The 21,668-nt window shown below is 44.8% G+C and overlaps 1 protein-coding gene across 2 annotated transcripts in view; it reads right to left on the bottom strand.

The window, feature by feature from the left end:
- Nucleotides 1-15,123, bottom strand: part of HLF (HLF transcription factor, PAR bZIP family member) — a 53,028-nt gene extending 37,905 nt beyond the window's left edge. The window contains exons 1-2 of one of the 2 annotated variants that reach the window (XM_086686919.1): nucleotides 14,611-15,123; nucleotides 12,116-12,451 (exon numbers count right to left, since the gene is read on the bottom strand). In XM_086686919.1, the coding sequence (XP_086543045.1) occupies nucleotides 12,116-12,451; nucleotides 14,611-14,725 (451 nt within the window). In that variant the 5' untranslated portion in view covers nucleotides 14,726-15,123. The remainder of the gene's footprint in view (nucleotides 1-12,115; nucleotides 12,452-14,610) is intronic. The other variant, XM_086686921.1, reaches the window with a different exon arrangement.
- Nucleotides 15,124-21,668: the final 6,545 nt, after the last annotated feature.

The raw sequence follows: 21,668 nt of genomic DNA on the forward strand, positions 1-21,668 counted from the left end.
TATGCATTTAGCTGATTTAAACTTAGGAGCATTGTGCCCACTCTTTTATGAAAGCTCAGAGATACTTCATTAGATGTAAAAATATGCTCAGGGAGTCTTAGCTGGAATCAAGAGGGGGAAATCTTGCTTAGCTTGATGTACTTTGTTAATCTTAAGACAGGACTGTTGTACCTTGAGAAGCTTTATCCTGCCACACCCGTATGTACAGTACACAATGTACTATATCAAGACCCATGCCAAGAGCTCCACATCTCTAATCGGGCTGAAAAACAAAGTAATATCAGGTTAATCCCAATTCTTAAAGTAATCAACATCACATTGTCTCCTTTGTGTAAAAACTACTTTCATACTTTTCTCCATTTTCTCAATTTCCTCATGTTCCCTTTCTCTTTCAACAGAAGGGTCCATTTTTCCTATCTGGGGACCTCCCTGGGGTGAGATGAAACACACTTTACCATCTTGTAGGGGGAGTTAAGAAGAAAGTATCTAAGAGATTTACACTGGGGGGAATGGAAGGCCAGGGAGAGGGCTACCTTTGGAGACCCATAATCCTGCCTCTCCCTACTCCGAAGCCCATCACCCACAACTAGGGGGACTGGTAATTCTTCACTACATGGCCCAAAGGTGTCACCAAAGAGAAAAAAGAAGAAACCCAACTCACAATACTTACAGCATGTTGGAAAGGCTTGAGAGCCCCAAAAGACATGTATGTAAGTTCCACTTGTCCCTTTCTCCCCTCAAGCTCTTTTTTTGGCACAGGGTCAGAGGATGGTGGGAGACGGAGATGAAACACACAGCCCTGGCTGGTGAAGCATACATCTCTTAGCAGAGCCACCCAAGAAAGCAGGTGGTTACATGGTTACAGGACCACAACAGGGGTTTCCAGGTGGATAGATCTTTCCACAGAAATCAATACACAGGTTGCTCAGCCACTCTGCTTCATCATACCCTTTCTTCCCTACAATGACATGGGAGGTGGGGAGCCATTTCCAGGCCATCGCTGCTGTAGCACAAGAGTCACTCCTCTTGTGTCCGTAAGATGAAGATGGAGGCAGAGGAAAAGAAAGAGCAGAATACAGATCCAAGTGATGAAAGCTCCCACTCATATATTGAGCACCACTCAAGTGCTTTGCATGTTATCACGTCATTTACTCCTCCAGGGATCCTCTGGCACAGGTGTGATCTCCCCAACTTACAGAGGAAAATTCAAAGGCAGAAGAGGTACAGAGGCAAGATCTAAGCTCAGGCCAGAGGTTTAACCCCCACGTTATGCTGCCCTTTGATGTAGAAAGGGGAACACGAGAGGAAGTTGCTCCAATAGATGATTATTTCATTAGTCAGATGCAAGGAAAAAAAAAAACATCCTTGGGGATTGGTCTAGGACATCCCCTCTGTTGGTAGGTAAATGAACAAAAATCCTCTTTTGGTCCCATATACTTCCTGTATATGGAAATTTAAGTTTATGAATATAAAAGAAAAGCATGGTAGAGCAAATGGGGGAGGGAGGCAGAGAGAGATAAACAGCAACAATTTGGTGGAACACGGATCCACACAGCCACAAATGTCCAAAGGACAGACACTCTCTTGCAGTTCACTAATATACACTGTGGTTACAAACATCAATTTATACACACACGGAGAAGATGTTTAAAGATTACTTTGAACTCAAATAAATTAAACGTGCCTAAGATTATATTGACATAATTAACCTACTGGGGGCTATCTTTTTTTTGAGAGGTGGGGGTGAGGGCAGAGGGAGAGAGAGAATCTTAAGCAGGCTCCCCACCCAACACAGAGCCCGATGCGGGGCTTGATCCCATGACCCTGTGATCATGACCTGAGCTGAAATCAACAGTCAGACACTTAACTGAGCCACTCAGGTGCCCCAATATCTTTCTTTATACAGAAGACAAAAAAGTAAATTTCTGTTTAATCAATTAAAGATCAAGTAATTATAAAATCTGAATCAATGCGATGGGACTATCAGGAAGGCTTAAGGGTAGAAAGAGAAACAGAATATAAGTAAATTCAAATTGTTTCTTCACACCTAGGTTTGGTAGTAGTGAAATTTCTTTCATCTTCAAACTTGTAAGGAATCCAGTAACTAAATGCCGCTAAATGGTCTGTTCTGTTTGAGTAAATTTCACTTACAATGCTAAAAAATACTTATTTTTTGACACGGATGTATATATTATTTTAAAAATCATCCAGGTGGTTACTGGCCATTTGAAATAAACATACATTGGATTCTACAGGAAAAAAGACCCCCACCTCCCTTGGGAAAGTGTATTAATATAAAGAAATCAATTGTAATGAAATAAGTTCTGTGAAATTCTTATTGTCAGTTCTAAAAATTTATCCTCAGAAAGTCTATCAAGGCTGCATTTCTCTATTTGTACACAGTATATCATCACTCTCTTCTCTTTAAATCTCTCAGTGGCCTTTGGTCTCTTAAAAACAGTATTATTTTGACTGAATCTGAGATCCCCATCCTATTTTTAAACTTTTCTCTAGTAAAAGCCTCCATAATCTTCTTAGTGATACTAACTAATGAAGCCCAGCCCACAGAATAATGAATCCATTCTAAGGTGAACTAAGTCTCAAGGCAGATGGAGTTTAACTGTTTGCCACTCTCCATATCTTGGAGCATTGAGATCTCTGATCTGGGTAATCTGATTACTCCATATCTAAACGATCTTGTTCATCTGGTTTACAGCATGGATTCCCATTGGTCCCAGGGGGATCCTTCCCCAAACAAACCTTCCCTTTTCCCATTCAATTCAATTCAACAGGCATTTACTGTGCATGAATGGACAGCCTCGCTTCTTAACTCTTTCCATTAAGTGCAGAAGCACTTCTAGAGCACCAACGAGACTTTCCTTCTCTGTTCGGCTGTCCGGGCCTGGATTCCACAGCAAACACATCAAATCAGACGGTTAAACCCAGAGCTAATTAGAAAAGAAAGCATTGCTCTTCCCCACTCAAGGATTTTTCTGCCAAAGCACTTATTTTTGCTGATCCATTTATGCAATCCCACATTCTAAGAGAACATTTTGTCACAGATGATTTAGTGTTGTAGCTCCCTGGAGCATCTTTCTGTAGCATGCACTCATTGTTTTTAGGAATCTACGGTCTCCCAGGCAAGATTTGAGAGGGAAAGAGGTTTAATTAGCCACAAAGCCATCTCTCATTATAAGACCCCAAATTCCAAAGCATTCTTCCAAAAATCATTAATGAAAAAAAAAATCCCAGATTAAACTACTAAAACCAAAACTTTTAGGAACCTTGAGGAACAGGGGAACTGTCTGATTTTTCAGGAAAGAAAGTGAGACTGGATTCTCATTATGAGCTGGATGGGTAGGGAGTTGAGACAGCAATGATATTTGTAAAAGTCAGAAGAGAAGGAAAACAAACATTTTAGGAATTTCCACCTTCAGTCACAGAGTATGTATCCACCAGAAGCCAATTTAACAGAAACAAGTACTGTATGGTTTTCCCCCAACAGACACTCAATTCTGCCAACAGTCCTGTAATTGTCTACTGTACATAGCTGGAGGTGGAATTGCACACATTGACTCTTCTTCTTCTTCTTTTTTTTTTTTTTCAAGTGAACTGGTTTGGGTTAGGGCAACTCCTCCAGTTTTCTGCAATCTTGGCCTGATACCAGAGTACCCTTCGGGGGTATTTGGGCGAGTCACTTCACACATGTGCCATTTGGTGTCCACATCCCATCCCCCAAACCCTGTTCCTATAACACACACAAAGTCCCTTTACTCTAGCAGCATTCTCAGTAACACACACACACACACGCACACCTCATATCCACCGTACCTAAGCATGATGTGCAATTAATTCCGGTTTCAGGAAAGAAGGAAGCCACAAATACAAGGTCAGGACTCAAGAATGCAAAACTGTAATAATGATTCCTTTGTCTCTCAGGAGTAAAATTAATAAGTTGGCCAGAAACTTAGCTAAGTATTTTTAGCTTGATATTACTGCTGCAGGTAAACTTATAATCAAGTACTATTTGTATCACTGAGGCATCAATGTTTTCTTTCTTTTTCTCACATACATATATACACACATAACAGCAACAACAATAAACAAAACACACTCAGAAATCAGTTCAATACACTTGTTTGCAAACCTAGTAAGCTTACAACAGAGGCATTTAAAAGTGATGAATGTTAATGGGTTGGGTTTATTAAAATCTATTTTTCTACTCCTGTGAGACCAGGCCTGCTTTTGGACTTTTAAATTCTGAACCATTCAAATCCCTCAAACTATGTCCTTGCCAAAGAGTGTTTCCCCCAGTCACTAAAACCATAAAGCCCAAAATGATGGGCTTTATAAGTGAAACCTAAACCCTTTGTTTTTGAATTACTTTCCCTAGATCATTAGAACATTGTGTTTAGAAAAGCTGTTTGATGTTCAAGGGAGAGTATTTATTTTCAAAATAATAATAATAAGGAAGTCCCGGTTTGCCAGAGGAAACTAATGTGAAGTATCTAAAAATGTTTCAAATCCAACCTTGAACCCAACTGGAAATGTCCACATGCCACTTCCCTCCTCGCAAACCTTCAATGGCTCCCCACTGCCTCCTGGATAAAGTTCAAGCTCCGCAGCCCAGCACTCCTGAAGCTGCCAGCCTGCCTGGCACCTGCCCCTCCAGACTCTTCTCCCCGACTCCTTCATATGAATTTCCCGTACCAGCCAAACTGGATCTACACCTTGTTCCCTAAACACCCCGCAGACGTTCCTGCCTCTACAACTCCGCGCACCGGCTGCCCACTCACCACTCCGGCTCTCCACACCTCTCATTCCCAGGCCCAACACAGGCTCCACGTCTTCCAAGAAGAGGTACCTCAGACGCTCCTGCCCCGGGCGCTGACTGCTTCCTGTGAGGTCTGGCCCTTCACAGTGTCTGCCCTGCTCTCTTATTCATTTTTAAACACTTTACTCATTTTCCTGATTACTCTTCCATCTCCTCTTTTCAGCAGATATTGGGGGCCTCTCGGTCCCCATCATTTGGCACCAAGGACATGCTACGCTGTTCTGTCACTCACCCTTTTACCTAAAACCTCTATCTTCCCTACTAAATTGCCATCTCTTTGAGGCCAGAAGCCAAGTGGTACCCTTGTCTGTCTTCCCCAGGGCACACCACAGACTGAAAGCTGTGATGCTATTTCTGGGAACCATCCGCACTGCTCCTAAAAATTCCTCTGTTGCTCCCTAACCTTCAAATCAGAGAAAAGGGGAAAGTAACAGAGCTGACCTATGGTGCCACAGTGGACCCTTCGTGCACATTAGCTTTAGAAAGCTCACATAAGCCCAAGAAAGATGCTACCCTACAGATGAGAAAATGAAGGCACAGAAAGAGTAAGGATTTATCCAGTATGGGACCATTTGGGGGAAAGAGGAAATATTACTCTGGAATGCTTATGCAAAGTATTGCCTGTGAGCAAGGGGATGAACTAGACCTCTCTCCTCCTCCCGCAACATAACGTGCCTTACAGCTTCTTTACCCCTGAGGTCATTATATTGTCTTCAAGTATAATTACTTAATGCCTGTTATTAAAAATTCAATAGTAACATCAACTGATGGATTTTACTTGCAAATATGTCACTGAGAAACCTTCTAATCAGGAACTTATTTGAACTGCCTTTTGTTTGTTTCAGTTTTCACCTCATGAGCAAGAAGGAATGCATACAGGTTACAGTTTAGCTACCCCCGGTTACCTAAAACTCAGAGGCTAAGTGGGGTAAAGCAAGACTAGGCAGAAAAGCAGAGGAGAGATTCAAATGCCTTGACCAGAGGCCTTAATGGGCTAGGAAAGGAAGCGTATACAGACCTGCTTGGAGACAAACGCTAGGTCCTCCTCTGAGAAAGGAGATCAGATGGTAATGAGAATGCCACACACAGCAGCTGTTATTGAGCACTTACTGTGTGCAAAGCACTGTGCCGAGTACTCTATATGCACCGGCTCACAGGACCTTCCACGGTCCCATGAGGCCAATCCAGAGATTATTTCAAAGTTCCAGATGGGAAATCATTTCAGTGATCTGCCTGAGACCACAAGCAAGCAGGGCAGTCAGGATTTACACCCAGGTTTGTTTGTTTATTGGATCTTAAGCTCTAAAACTTTGCTATATTGCCGGTAGAGAGTGGTCCCAAACATTGGGCATTCTCACGGATGCTGTGAACAGTAAGCTGGTGAGCACCTAGGGCTTAAGGAAAATTAAGTTTATTCCAAAACAATGGTTTCATGGCTTCAGGTCAAGACATTTGCTGGGATAATATCAAATATAATACATGAACAATATTCTCAACCATTTCCATTACAGAATCCAATGTAGACAGAATCCAATGTATCTCCCTGTCCCTCTCATGTTTTTTTCCCAATTTTTTTTTTTTTTAATCTTACTACTTCCCCTGCTACTTTCCCTCTTCCCTCCATTTTCACTGCTGAGACATTAAAAAAAAAAAAAAAAAAAAAAAAAAAGGCTCTTGGGTAAGAGTAATTAAATTAGTCCGGTTGCAGAAGAGGGTTCCAGAGAAACGTAATAAATCACCGCTGTCTTTTCATCCTCTGGCTTTCTACGTCAGGATGTTATCAATGCTTTTCTCTTCCCACCTTCCCCACCCCTCACTTTCTCCCCTACCTAGTTCTGTCTTCATATTGCTATTTTTCTAGTCTGGTAGGCACAGTGCTCAACTCAGAAGACTGTGCCAAGACCCTTGGCAGGAGCTGGCCTCCAGGAATCCGCCCGCCAGGGCGGTGCAGAGAAGACAGGGCTGCTGGGCAGGCAGGCAGGAGAGAGGGCCGAGTCTGGGGTCTGGCTACAATGCTGGACCGAGCTGGCTTCCTGCATATGAACTGCCCTACAGAGCTCAGCTTTCTCCTGCCAGGGTTGGGATTACAATTTCTTGCTGGCACTTGCCATAGTTTGCCTGGGAGGAGAAGCAAGGATTGGGGTGGGGGATGGAAGCAAGCCAGCACACCACCCAGGGTTGGGCAAGCTCGACGGGGCACAGCCACGTGCCTGAAGCACACGGTCACGCAGGCAGGTGGCCAGGGTTGTCAGGGTTCACACGAGAGCTGGGGTGGGGGGCGCGGGGGGGGGGGGCCTTGGGCACGGAGTGAGTGGCTGTTTCCATACTGGCAGACCAGGAGCTGCTAACCCAGAAGCGATGCTGCTGGGTTAACACCAGGAAGTCACTTGTCCTAACCCAGAATGAAGGAGAAAAGTCAAGCAGGCTACACAGAATAAGGATTAGGCATGCTGGAGAAAAAAAAAAAAAAAAAAAAATGCATGTCCTATTTTTGCAGAGAGAAGGGGACTGGATGAAACAAATCCCTAAACGGAGAACAGGGGTTGGGAATCCAGTTGAGTTCTCTCCCCGCTCCCATGCCACTGACATCAGAACAACAGCTCCAGGCACTGAGTATTCATGTGCCATACACGGTGTCAAACTTTGTCAGGCATTACCTCATTTAACCGCAAAAACCCCAAGGGAGGGGTCTATCATCTCCATTCCAAAGACACATAAACTGAGGCTTAAAGAGGTAGGGAAATTAACACTATGTTGCATAGCAGGCCAGTGTGGGTCCAGGACGTGAACCCAAGCCCCCCGAGGTCCAGGGCTTATGCTCTGAACCACCACCCAAGCTTTCCATACCTATCTGAAAATACCTCTTGCCAGGAGACTAGAACACTATCCTGGGAATGTCACAACAGGTCAAACCCAGCAAAATAGGGCAAGTCTGTCCTCTATAGGGTGTGGGGGGGAAGATAAACTCTAACAAGAAACAGAAAAAAAAAATCTGCCTGCCTCCAAAGAAAGCTGGACTCTCTCCCCTTGATGATGTCCTTGATCCCAATGAATGTAAAACACTTCCAAGATACTTGAGGCACAGTGCACAGCAACTATCAATCACGATGCTCCCAACCTACAGACCTACCAATGTGCTGGGTGGGAAAACACAGAACCACATGCCCTCACGGGGAGGGAGAAACTGAAGCTTCTTCTCATGATGCTGAGAAAAGCAAGAGAATCCTGTTGCCTGGGCAGGACCTCCCATAATCCCAGAACCACCAGCACAGAACTCCCCTCTGTCATTACCCAGATCCCAGGGCCAGCAGGTTCCTTCTGTGCCAAATCCTTAGCACAAAGGAAGGTCAGCAGAAACAGAACACAAATTCCATCTTGCAAAGGTATGATGGGTTCTCTCCCATCTCCCCACTCGGCTTATACCACCCGCTTACGCCTTCCTCTTCCTACACACCACCACATAGAAAGATTTTCACTTCACTCTGTCAGCCTTCATCATGACCCGGTCTCTGTGCTCAGAACTAGAAAGACAGCCTTCTTAATTCTCAGCCGAATATGGGTCTAACAGTGGTAGGACACCCCCAAGCTATTCAAAGAAAAACCACCAGAGGAAACGATTTCAAATCTGGCTTTACAAGCATGTGATTTAAAAATAACTCTGCCTTTGTCTGCTACAGATGACTTTCCCTAAAGGGACTGCTGTCCTTAAAGCAATCGCTCAATTCTCGGGGCAAACAGATTCTTATTTTTCCAGTACCCAGGACATACCTCCAGGAGAACACTCCTGGGTACCATCTCTGATAGCATCTGAAAGGCAAACAGCAAAGCGGTCAGGATGACTCCTGCCATCTCGGCTGACCTGGGACCAGACCATCTGGGATGCTGCCCTTCAGATGACAAAGGAGCCCGTGCAGGTGGCTACAGCATCCAGCAACCAGCACTCTGCCTTCATCAAGATGTCAACCAGAAGGCTTAGCCATCACCCCATAGCCACAGGAGGCTCTGACAGATTCCTGAGTTATTTCAGGGAAACTGTATTTCTTTGGATATTTGATTTATTCTTTGATCAGACAGAGGAACAAGGACGAGTGCACAAAGCAGGAAAGGGGGTCGGGGGGCAGTCATGGTGAACAGTAAGAGAATTCATAAGAACGCTCACCTTGCCGTTCCAAGACACTTGGGGTAGACCTAGAAATGCAGTAGTTGTCAGCTCATGGCTTAATTTCCTTTCAACCAGACAGGTGGCCCTAATGACACAAAGCTACTGAGCATAACTCAAAGATGCATGCTGAGCAAATACAGAAAGCAAATGTTCAATAAAATTGTTTTGTAATTACCTCCTGATTCGCTGGACGTCATAGCTTTATCAACTAACAGCGTAGAACTATGCTTTATTAACATGATATTTCTTCTTGGCAACCTAATGCCTCCTGACCTTCTCAAAAGTTTTGCCAGTAAGTGTTATAGGAGGCAAAAAGCATCCGGGTGTATGTGACAGGATGTTGAGTTGTGCCCAGGATAACTACACCAATTTGCTGCCCCAACTGAAAGTTCTCAACAGGGGTGTCCCAGGGGACATGTAGCAGTGACTGGGGGTGGGGGGTGGCGTGTGACTGGCATCTAAGGGACGGGAGCCAAGGATGCTGCGGAACATGCAACAACGCACAGGACACTGGCCCATGGCAAAGACTTACCTGAAACCTCACCAGTGCCAAGGTTGGGAAATCTTGGTCTAGACTGAAATAATATAATTCCCAGAATGCTCAAGGCTACACCTGTGCTCTTGCCTTCTGAGGACTCCCTTTCCTCAAGATCCACTTGGCATGTCTACTCTGGTCACTACTGTGATTACATGGAAAAACCAAGAACTGTCTTCCTTTTCAGTTTTGTTGGTGACATACCATCCATCAAGTCCACATCCCTTAGATTTTTATTTTGCACATAATCTTTATAATGACCAACCCTGTACAAGTTGTTACAGCAGAGTGTCATTGTCTCTATACTTGGTATTTGAAGAAGACCTTTAGGTTTTTTCCCTTCTTGTTAGGAGTATCACTCAGTTTCTAGTTCAAAAAAGAAGATTATTTTGAAGTATGTTTCTGTTACCAAAAAAAAAAAACCCAAAAAACCCAAAAAACAAAAAACAAAACAAAACAAAAACAACAACAAAAACACATTTAAATGAATAACTTATTTCTAGATTCCAGTTCCCCCTTGGATCCTGGTACCTTTCCCCTGTCACCTGACAAAATGATTTCTGTGGAAACTCAGAAGCCCTTTGTTGTGGATTACAAATCTGATTGGGGCATCCCAAGTTTTTGAGTCACTGATTAATTACCGATTCTAACAAACTCTGACAAATGACTTCTAAGAAAGCCTCCAAACTTCAAACCTTAATTCTTGATTGTCAGTAGGAAACAAGATTTGGGGACCCAATGTTCACATGCCTTTTCGGAAAAAATACAATATTTCTAACATGGCACACATCTTGTATTTGGCAGGGGATGGAGAAATACTTGTCAATTGAGTATAAGTGTTAAGGCTGCAACACACCAATCCAATAACTATCGGCCAAAATCTCTTGTTATTTCTCTCCAGAAGGGAGGAAGGTTATCAACTGTTCCTAAGTATCTTAAGAAAGTATTTCAGAACACAGGGTTGAAATCAATGATAAAAATTGATACAGATAATAACAGCGACAACTATTAGTAATCATTTGACTATTTATGTATATTATACATAATTTTCACACTAACCCAATCAAATAAAAATTATATCCTTCAAAGGGAAGGGAAACTGAAGCCCTGAGAGGTAATATCACTTTCTAAAGCTACAAAGTAGTTAAATCTCATTCTATAGAGTAGAGTGACTGAGATACAGGGCGCCTTCTCACTGGGGCTCCAGCCCCTTCTCCCTGGTTTAAACGTTATTTCACTCACTATCTGTTCCTGGAAAGAAACAAAACCATGGCACTATCCATTCCAGGAAACTAGGGCTTGGGGTCACATCAAGGAATGTGTTCCCAAGCTTCTGCAAGCTCCTGGAGTGGTCAGAAGTTAAGACTTAATTCCATTCTAGCCAGTGGCTTTGAGTTATCATTCAAAGTAGGTTTCAGAGCAGGGGGCCAGCACAGAAAGATGTTAAATCCAATATTAATATTTCAAGGCAGGGGTGTTTTCTTCCTCCTTTGCATCATTTCCTTCCATTTTAATCTTGCTCTGCATGTCACAGAAATTCTATGCGAGGTGAAGACACAGAGTTCAGGAATGATCTCAAGCACAAATCCCCCATTGTCCTGCTTTCTGTCTTCCCCTGCAGCAAAGGCCTTCAGCTCAGTGACCTTCCTGACAATTTATCTGGCTGAATCTTTGTTCCTGGTTACCTGTGCACGTGAAACGGTCTTTCTTCCTGTTCATTTTGCACTACAGAGTACTAACAGCATAGAGCCAGGGCTGAGCCACCTCAAACCGTGTCTCTGTCTGAGCACCGAGCCATGGGTTTTGAAGCACTGGACATTTTGGGTGATGTTTCTGTGTAATATTTCAACACCATTTACAGCTGACCTTGTGGGCTTTGATAGACATGGATTCAGTATGACAAACAGGTGAAAATGAAAAAAAAAAAAAATCCGTAAGAACAATCTGGTTTACAGAAATAATAGAGTTCTGGCCCTGAGAAAGGCTAAGCCACACTTACAGTGAGAGGTGCTTGTAGACTCAATTTCTCAATGAGAACACAAGAGGAAAAGGATGAAAAAGTGATCAGCCCCCCACCCCTAACTCACATTTTTTTTTCCCTTCAGACGAGACAGAAATGAACATACGTGAACCACAGCCTTAGAGAGAGCCTACCCGCATCATTCATCAAGGTCCTATATCATGTATTGGGAAAGAGGGGAATGGGAAGGATAGGAGGAGATAGAGAGGTGCCTACATATCCAAACCATTAGCTGTAGGCTGGTGTTTCTTAAACTGCAGCCCGTGGATCAATTGCAACAGAATTGCCCAGGTTCAGAGCACATATTCCTACGCCCTCATCCCAGATCTGAAAAATCAGGATTTCCAGGGGGGGGGAGGCCCATAGAATCTGCATTTAGCCGACTCTCCCGGAGATACGGATGCTCACTGATGTGGGACAATCATGGCTGTGGGTGAAATACAAGATTCCTCTTGCAGAGCCAGCCAAAGTCTCCCTGATCGTGAAGATATTTCTGCCATCCCCATCCCGCCCCTCCCCTGCGCCCTCTTCCCCATCTGAAGGGAGAATCTTTTTAGAATTTACCTGGTCTGATGGGGCTCTGCATACAGTTTGGGGACGGGATGCCAGGGTGAAGGGGTGCAGAAGCCCGACTGCTGAGGTCCATGACGGAGGGGGCGGCAGAGGAAGCCGGCTGCAGCCCAGGAGGGTGAGGGCTGTGGTCATGCTGAGACGGGCTGGGGGGAATGCCATTTTCTGACAAAAACTCCTCCAGGTCCATGTATTCCAACTGGAAAGTATCTCCGTCATAGGGAAGGGTTTTGTCCCATAAGGTGGGTCCCAAGAACGCCGACTGGGGGACCGTCGGGCTATTACTCTCATCATCCAGCTTCTTTTCCTTGTCTTTATCTTTACTAAATGCTGCAGAAATGAGGGAAAGTTGGACTTAACAAAGGGAAAAAAAAAAAAAAACGTGGCTTTTTTTTTTTTTAATCACTCCTCCTGGCCTCTGCTATAAAACACCACCTTCAAACCGTTCTCACAAACCCAGGGGATCTTCGCGGGCTGCTGGCTTTTGTGGATCTAGAGTTAAAAGTTCAGACAGGACATGGATCTCTGCCTGTTTTTCAACATCTTCCTATTTACTTTGGAAAGAAAGCACTAGTCCTTGGGACAGGGTTACAGACTGATCTAGAATATAAACAAAGGAACACAGTTTTCAGTACATTATTGGAGGGGCAAATAATTCAGATCTACAGTGGCAAAGTAACACCTGCAGTTACATACAATTGCTGTGATTTTTAACAAAACAGCCAATAACCAGGCATGGTTTCTCTTCCAGGAAATTCATTACAGTAACAATATGAGGTCATTCAGACTTAGCCAGTGAGCTAGGGATTCTAATTTTGGTAAAGCAGGGACTCTCCACCCTCCTCTGAAACCATGCATTGAGCACATACTATATACCTGCTTCCTTCCATAAATTATGTCCAAAAATCTCACAATAAATCTGCAAATCGCTATTGTCCCCATTTATAATGAAGAAATAGAGGCTCTGAGACTTGAAGGAACTTGACCAATGCCTCACATTGGCAGAGGAGAAAACAGAACTTCCCGAACCCACATATGTTTGCTTTTAAAGCTGCTGGGGCACCTTGCATTTTACAAAAGGAGGTTTTTGTTTTTGTTTTTTAAGTGTTTTCTTCCTCCTCTTCCCCAAAGGCTTAAATACGATTCAATTCACAAAAATTATACATGTATGCAATCTGTCAAAAGAACAGCTATTGGAAAGCTCGTTACATACCTATAAGGGAGGTATGCAGCTATGTCCTACCTGTAAGTACCGCTCACCCCAGGACGTCTTTAAACAGTGCTCTCGATTTTGCCCATTCTAGTACTCAGGCGCGGGTGGAATCTGGGATCAGGGAATCTGGCTTCTGAGTTTCTTCCTCAGAGAAACACAGCCTCCGCTGCCATCCATTCTAATCCTCTAGTCTCATCTCCTGAGAATCTGACTTAAAACACCCACAGATGCAAAAGACTGCAGGCAGCACCTTCCTCCCAAGTGCTACTCCTTAAAGGAGAGTTAAGAGGGAAGCTGCTTTGCAGACGGCGAACCAAACCCCTCAACTCTTGCAATGCAACAGGTTGCCCCCTGCTAGGAGAGAAGATGCGAGTACTCCCAAGCTCTTTGTAACCAAATGATCTTTCAAGACTTTTTTTACACTAGAAGCCGCACCATTTGCATTTGCAACTGTGATATCTAAGGCATGAAACCGCATCAGCCCAACTGACAAATCCCTTGGCGGCACCAGCTCAGTTCCGCGCCTCCTCGCCCGACCCCTCCTCTCCCGCTCCAGCCAAGGTTGCCTGGGGAGGTTTGGGACTTACCAAGAAAGGGCTCAAGCCAGAGGAGGCTCCTGCGCGATTACACGTGAGCCTGCTCCGCTCTCCCCTCCCACCAGGAAAAGTGCACGGGGAAAGTGTCAGAGCTGGAGGCGTGCACAGCTTCCCGCCCGGAGACCACTCCCCCTCCCCCGCCAGCCCCAGCCCCCACCCCCCTTTTTGAATTACCCTTCGCTAGGAAAACACGCGTCTCGGCTCACGCCTCGCAAGTTCCTGATGCTAACTAACAGTAGCAAGATCCCAATAACCGAGGTACGCTGCGAGACCACCTACCTCCCCCCCCCAAAATAAAACGAGGCCCCCTGTTTTCTCCTCCCCAGACTGGGCAGCTCTGCCCTTACGCGGGCGGTTTCACTCTGCGTGCGGGTGACCCTCAATCTAGGGAACACTGACCTGTCAAGTTATGACTCCCACCTGCGCCGCGGGACCGGGACCCGGCGAGCCTGGGTCGGTCCCAGCGCTATATTAAACGTTCCTCAGTGAGGGGATCCCCCTTTTGGGGGAAGAGGGAGGGTGGTGGGTGGGCTCCTCAAATTTCATCAAAGCAGGGATAGGGTGCCAGGGGACAGGGAGGGAGGGTATGGATGCTCCAGCAGGGTTGCCCAGCCAAGGAAGGGGACCCCAGGGAGCGTCGTTTCTTCCCAGAGCGGGGCAGCCAGGAAGGCAGCGCTCACCGTCTTCGTGATGAAGGGGGAGCTTCAGCGGGTTCTCCAACAAGGACCTGAGCACGCCGTAGGGAGGCGGAATAAAGGTGGGATTCAGGGGGAGCGGTCGGGACATTTTCTCCATCGCGATGCACTCAAATGTTTTTCTTTAAAAAGAAAAAAACCCAACCGCCCCCCAAAATGTTGCTGAGCTTTTTCCTCCGTCCTTTGCCAAAAGTACTCGCTTTCAAGGCGGTGGAGACAAGAAAAAAATTACTTATATCTTTATAAATACATCTGCGTAAGAAAATAAAAACAAAAAACTTTCGGGTTCCCAGTGCAGACGGTCCCCGGAGAGCGCGCCAAGTGCCCGCAGGCTCCTGGGCGACGTGCAGGATGCTCTCACCTGCCTTGAACCCCTCGTCCTGCAAAATATTCAAAATTGCGAAAAAGAAAGAAAAAATATGCAGATAGCTGCAGAAGGGCGGAAGGCACCGCGCCGGCCCGGCCCCCACGCGCCAGCACCCGAGGCTGGGCGCCGTCCCACCCCACCCCCCACCCCGCGCCGGCGGCCGCTGCTCCCCCGCGCTCCGCGGCCCCGCAGAGCCGGGCTCAGCGCATCCGGCGGCCCATGTGCCGCGGCCCTGACAAGAGTGACGTCAGGGTCCGCACCGCGCGCCGATAGGCGTGCAGGGGCGGGGCCACGCGCGGCCCCGCCCGCCTGCCCCGCCCGCCCCGCCCGCCCCGGCGCCACGTGTTTAGCGTCGTCGCGCGCGCGGATTTTCCAAGGCCATGCAGCGCTGAGCTGCAGTAAAGAGACTGGTGCCAGATCCCTGGATCACCCACCTGGGCTAAGAACCCAACTTTTTCAGGTTAGGAAGAGAAATGAGGAATTTCTTTCAGTAGTTTTCAACCTGAGAACAACGTGGAAAGTTAAACAGACACACACACACACACACACACACACACACACACACACACACACACACAGAGCCAGATGTCCAGGCTGCATCCCAGATCAATTAAATCAGACCTCTGGGCTGACATCCAGGCATCATTAGTTTTTAAAGTTCCCCAGGGTGGTTCCAATGAGCAGCAGGTTTGGGAATGACTGGTTTAGACCAAATGGAAGGTAAATACTCTTTTAAATATTTCTCCTGGCCACAGCCAAGCTTAGCACCCTCTTTCTTGCCCTGTTGCCAAAACTACTGAAAAATAATTACGTGCTAGAAGTTCTAATGAGATACAAAAAGTAGTGAAAAGGAGAGGGACCGATGTCAAGGGTTTCCCGTGCTCTCAGGAGGACATTCATAAGGATACCCATTTGCTTGGGATTGAATAAGGGCAGAGGAGAGACACGCATACACTGGTGGGATTTCAAGAATATTTGCTGCAGGAGAGTACAGATGACTGTGCCTTGATCGAGTTACAAGGTCCGCACAGTAATTAAAATAATTTTGTAAAGTTTTTTTTAAGAAGGGTCTCGGTCTTCATTGCCCTAGCAGCGGCTTCAGCAACTGGCTCTGTGGGTTGGGGCCTGCAAAACTCGTGGTGCTGGAGCGCTGTGCTTGTGTAGAGCCTGGAGCCTTCTTTCTGCAAGGCGTGGAAGTTGGCGTCCGGCTTGGAGAGCTCCAGGCACGTAGGCAGGGTCCTCCCCTCCCTTCCTATAACTCCTCACTAAAATCAAGATACCATCATCTGGGGAAGGGTCTGCAGGAAGGAATAGGCACAAAGTAAAGAAAATTTTCTTTTGGAGCGCCTGGGTGGCTCAGTTAAGCATTCAACTTCCGCTCAGGTCGTGATCTCACTTTGGTGGGTTAGAGGACCCCCGCCCCATCCGGCTTGGTGCTAACAGCTCAGAGCCTGGAGCCTGCTTGGGATTCTGTGTCTCTCCCCACACCCCCCCCCCCCAACCCTCCCCTGCTCATTCTTTCTCTCTCCCTCTCTCTCAAAACTAAAAAACATTAAAAAATTTTTTTTAAATTCTTTCAATGAGACACAAAGGCTTTCTTTCGTAAAGGCTGTCTTTGGGTTGAGATATGGCAGAGTCTTGGGGGTTCTACTTCCCTGAGGCCCCCAGGAGGGAAGTGCAAGAGAAAAGGTACCGGAAACCAGGAGATCAGGAGGGCCATAAATGGGCACAGGATGCCAGAAGTCAAATACCTTCCCCTCTGAGTTGGGCTGTGATCTAGTGACCTCTACAGTTCTCTTCACACTAAAATTATAATGAGGGGCGTCTGGGTGGCTCAGTGAAGCAAGCGTCCGACTCTTGATTTCAGCTTAGGTCATGATCTCACAGTTCATGAGATTGACCCCCAGATGGGGGGCTCTGCGCTGACAGTAAAGAGCCTGCTTGGGATTATCTCTCTCTGCCCCTCCCCAACTCATGCTCGCTCTCCCTCTCTCTCTCAAAATAAATGAACAAACTTTAGAAAATAAGATTATAATGAAGAGGTAACATTCTGAGAAAGCATGGTGATGTTTCAAATTTTAGCCAAATTCCAAAAACAACAGATTTTTAGCTAATACCACATACATTTATTGAATACCAACTGTGTGCCAGAACTGTGCCAGGATTGGGGAGAAAAAGATGTGTAAGACATAATTCTAATGTAACAGGTTATGGACATATGCAAACATTATAATATAGTCTTAAAAGAGCAAAAAAGGATAGATGAGGGTGGCATGGGCACTTATATTAGGAGAGGGATTCTGGAGAAGGTATCTGAACTGAGAATGGAGCTAAAGGTCTTTCCCGAACTTCCCAAATCCCTCAACTCCATTATACAGGGTTTCACGAAAGGACTCTTCCACTATCCTTCAGAGAGGAAGAGGCTATTTCCCTGCCTTCATTCCCCTACCTACCTGTAAACCCATTCATTAACTAGGATAGCCGAGAACATCCTCTTAGACTGGTTAGAAACAGATTATAGACTGCAGGTGCACAAAAGGATAACAGTCCACTAGCAGTCCTCAGCACGTCCAGGATGCTCTACTTGCTCATGGTTCCCTGTACTTCCTCACTTTCCCATGAAACCCCTATCCACTCAAGTAATCTGGTTTCCCAGAGTGATCTTTTCCTTACCATTGGAGAGAGTCTAATATTGTGGCTTGAAAATTACACTTCTAATTGCAAATGGATATACTGGCATCCTGGTTAATCAACCAGTCTTTTGGGAATTTGGTTCTTTTAATTTTTTAATTTTATTATTTTTTTTGTTTATTTATTTTGAGAGAGAGAGAGAGAGAGAGAGAGAGAGAGCAAGTGGGGGAGGGGCAGAGAGAGAGGGAGAGAGAGAATCCCAAGCAGGCCCGGTGCTGCCAGCATAGATCCTAACACAAGGCCCAAACTCATGAAACTGTGAGATCATGACCTGAGCCGAAACCAAGAGTCGGATGCTCAGCCAGCTGAGCCAGCCAGATGCCCCATTGGCAAGTTGGTTCTTATAATTCAGTTCCTCTGATCAACTCTGAACATGGCCCACATTGAGGACCAGCCCCTTAGACCAGGATGTGGATGATGCACAGTATTTGTACATTCAGAAATCAGGGATGGGAATAGGAAAAAAGGAACTCCAGAAGAGAATGGCATGGAGAAAGATATGGAGAAGGGAAATTGGCAGCCACAAATTGTGAAAATTTTTTCATTCCTCTTGGGTAAACAAAGTGGAATTGCTGTAACACGGGGTAGAGATATGATTTATTTTTTTTAATGTTTATTTATTTTTGAGAGAGAAAGAGAGAGAACAGGGGAGAAGGGCAGAGGGGAGAGAGAGAGTGAGTGAATCTTAAGCAGGCTCCACGCTCAGTATGGGATCACGACCTGAGCTGAAATCAAGACTCAGACACTCAATCACTCAACACCCACCCCAAGATATGTTTTGATTTATAAGAAACTGCCAAACAGTTTTGTTTGCTGCATTAGGTGAATTCTCCTGCATTGCCAGCAGCAGTTGAGAGTTCAGGTTGCTCTGGAATCTCACCAACATTTGGTGATGTCAGTTTCTTAAAATTTCAGTCATGTTATGTCTCATTGTGCTTTTAAGTTGAATTTTCCTGATGAAAAATGATGTTAACCACTTTTTCATGTGCTTATTAGTCATTGTATATCTCCCTTTGCAAAGTATCTATTCAAGCTCCTGGCCCATGTTAAAATTGAGGTGTTTGTCTCGTTATTGCTGAATTTCAGGAGTTCTTTATATATTTTGGAATCAAGTTCCCTTGCCAGATATATGTGTTGTGAATATTTTATTCCAATCTGTGGCTTGCCCATTAATGTTTTCACATTGTCTTTCCATGAGCAGAGTTTTGATGAAGTTCAATTTACTGATTTTTTTTTTTTTATGATTATTACTTTCTGTGAACTAAGACACCTTTGACCACCTGGAGTCTTGGAGAGATTTCCCTCTAAAAATTTTGTAGTTTAAATCTTTTTCATTTAGGTCTATACCCCATCTCAAATTCATTTTGTGTATGGTGTTGAGGTAGGGGTTGAGGTTCTTTTTTTATTTGTCTCGTGGGGACTTCCAATTGTTCTAACAGCAATTGTTGCAAAGACATTCATTCTCTCCTTTTCATTGATGTGGTGCATTTATATGGCTGTACATTTGTGGGAAGTCAAACCTTGGACTTCAAGGGACAAAATATTCAAAGACAGAATAAATATTATTTGTAAGTTTCCTAGGCTCTGATTGTTATCAAGCAACAGAACAAAGTTCATCAAAGTTCATGGCTAACATGAATGGCTTGCTTTCAGTGGCTCATTTGGTTTGTTACAAGACCTTCTACAAAGTTGTCCACATTAACTTAAATAAAAGCCTGGAGGCAGAAGCAATGGCCAACTTGCTGTTTATGTACATGAACAAATATTGATCTCTTAGATACTTTTGGTTACCACTATCAAAATTCCAATGCTTTAAAAAAAAAAAAAAGCCAAAATTAAATCCTTTGTTGGAAAAAGCCAAACAAATATTATAAAAAGAACACTTGACAAGTCAGTGGAAAACTCTTCAACTGTCTCTTCAAGGAGGGAAGGATAGTAGAGGCTCCTGAGGTGTGAAACTGTTCTAAAAATAGGAATGACCGTAGGAGAAAGGTTTCTCAGAATCAACTTCTTAAAAGATGCCAGCACAGCCTGACTCTGCTCTGAAGCTCTGGAAATCAGCCTTCTGCCCAGCCAGTGGTTTCCACCTGTCCAGTCATTTCAGGACTGTGAGTAGTGAGGTTGGGTAAGGAAGCCTTTCTTGCAGCTCAGTGGGTGCAGATGTGAGGCAGCCATCTTGGCACCCGCTCTGCAGGTCTGCAGAAAGAGCTTTGCGGCGTAAGCAGTGTCTGTTTCAGATTCCCAACGGGTGTGAAACCTTGCTGAGCATACAATGCCTGCCACTGTACCCTACCAGGGACTGGGAGCATGGTGTGGATAGAGCCCAACTTTGTGGTTATGAAGGGCTTTTATACACCAGCGAGCCAAACCTCTAGATGAACCTGTTTATCTTGTTGCCAGAAAGGGCACTTTGTCCAGGGAATTAATGCAGAAGTAAAAGGCATCACATGGGAGTTCAGCTGAATGCACCTAACCCAGCGTGTCCTTCTCCATCCTGAAACCTCTAACCCAGCTAACACACTGAAAAGGAAAATTATATTTCGTTAGCTTAATTCCTGAAGACCCTCAAATGTATTTGCTTGAGACAGGAACATGCAAACCTGAAACAAAAAGACATGTTGGGAATGCTAAGCTCTCCTCCAAAGGATGACTCATGTAAAGGACCATGGCTAGGCTTTCATACCTCTTCTCTGAGTCCTGTGGTGCTCTAGTAAATCTGAGTGGGAAAGACTAAGACAGGTATAAGAGGCAGGCCAAGGGTGTGTGTTTAAGAATCAGAGCCTTTATGTAAGTGTGATAGGAAGGTAGGAGAAGGAAAACAGTATAGAAGAATATATGTGGCAAAAGGAGAGAAACAAATAATCAACGCAGTTGCAGTGGAATGGTCTGGGGCCATGCATACCTTGGTATTTACCACTATTCCTACTAAAATAATAAAACCAACATCATGATGAGAGAAAGGCACATTTATTGTGTGCTTAACTATGTTCCGGCATAGCATTAAACACTTTGAATAGATTTTATCACTTATTACTCACAAGAGTGGTATAGGGTATGTTAGCATTATTATCCCCATTTTATAGATGAGCACAGTGAGGACAGAGAAATTAGCAGACATGCCGTGGTCCTATGACTAACTAATACATGGAGAGGCTATGAGTCAAAACAGCTCTGCTTAATTCCAGAGCTTGTGCTCTTAACCTTGATATAGTAAATGCATGGCGGACATCCACCCAATAAACCCACTGGGTTTCCAAATGGTTCAAATTCTGCCTCTGTCCTGTAACCTTGGATAGCCTCTCTGATCTCAACTTTCTTTGTGTGAAATATAAACTAATGCCTATGTTTCCCAGCTCACAGAGTTGCGAGGAAGACTAAATGAGATCACGCATCTGGAGGTGCTTGGTAAATTGCGAAGGCTAAACAAATGTGAGGACTTGTTAATTGGGACATATTTGCATTTTCTGGAGATGCTCCTACCTGTGAGTCTGCATAGCTGTTGGGCCTGTGATCTTTCTACTTTCCATCCAAACACATGTGTTCTTTTTTCTTCTCCCCTTTTTGTCCCTCTCACCAGGGCAGCCACCTTCTACTGCACCCAGGATCCAAAGAAAATTGAAGTTCAGTGGGAAAACAAATTTAGCAATGACCAATTCTAAATAGCCCCTCAACCAGAGTAGGGAAGGCATGCCCATTTCCTTCATCTTCCCAAGGGGTGGGAGGAATAGAAATGTGTGGGTTAATTAACAAATGGAAATTGTTTCAAATGTAGTAAATATAGCTGGAGTTGGAAACAGTTGAGCTATAGAGGCATGGAATCACCATGACTCAGAATTTAGTCTTTAATTTCTGGATCCAGGGTTGATCAACTTTAGCAAAACTGACATGTCAACCACACTCTAAAATATAATTTTCAAGCTGCATATTAGGCTCTTTGAGGTCTGCAGAAAAATAAGCCTAGCTGCCCTGTGGTGATGAATTTCTT

This window comes from Puma concolor, chromosome E1 (genome assembly GCF_028749965.1).
Source record: "Puma concolor isolate L17-30 chromosome E1, mPumCon1.1.hap2, whole genome shotgun sequence".
Taxonomy (NCBI): Eukaryota; Metazoa; Chordata; class Mammalia; order Carnivora; family Felidae; genus Puma; species Puma concolor.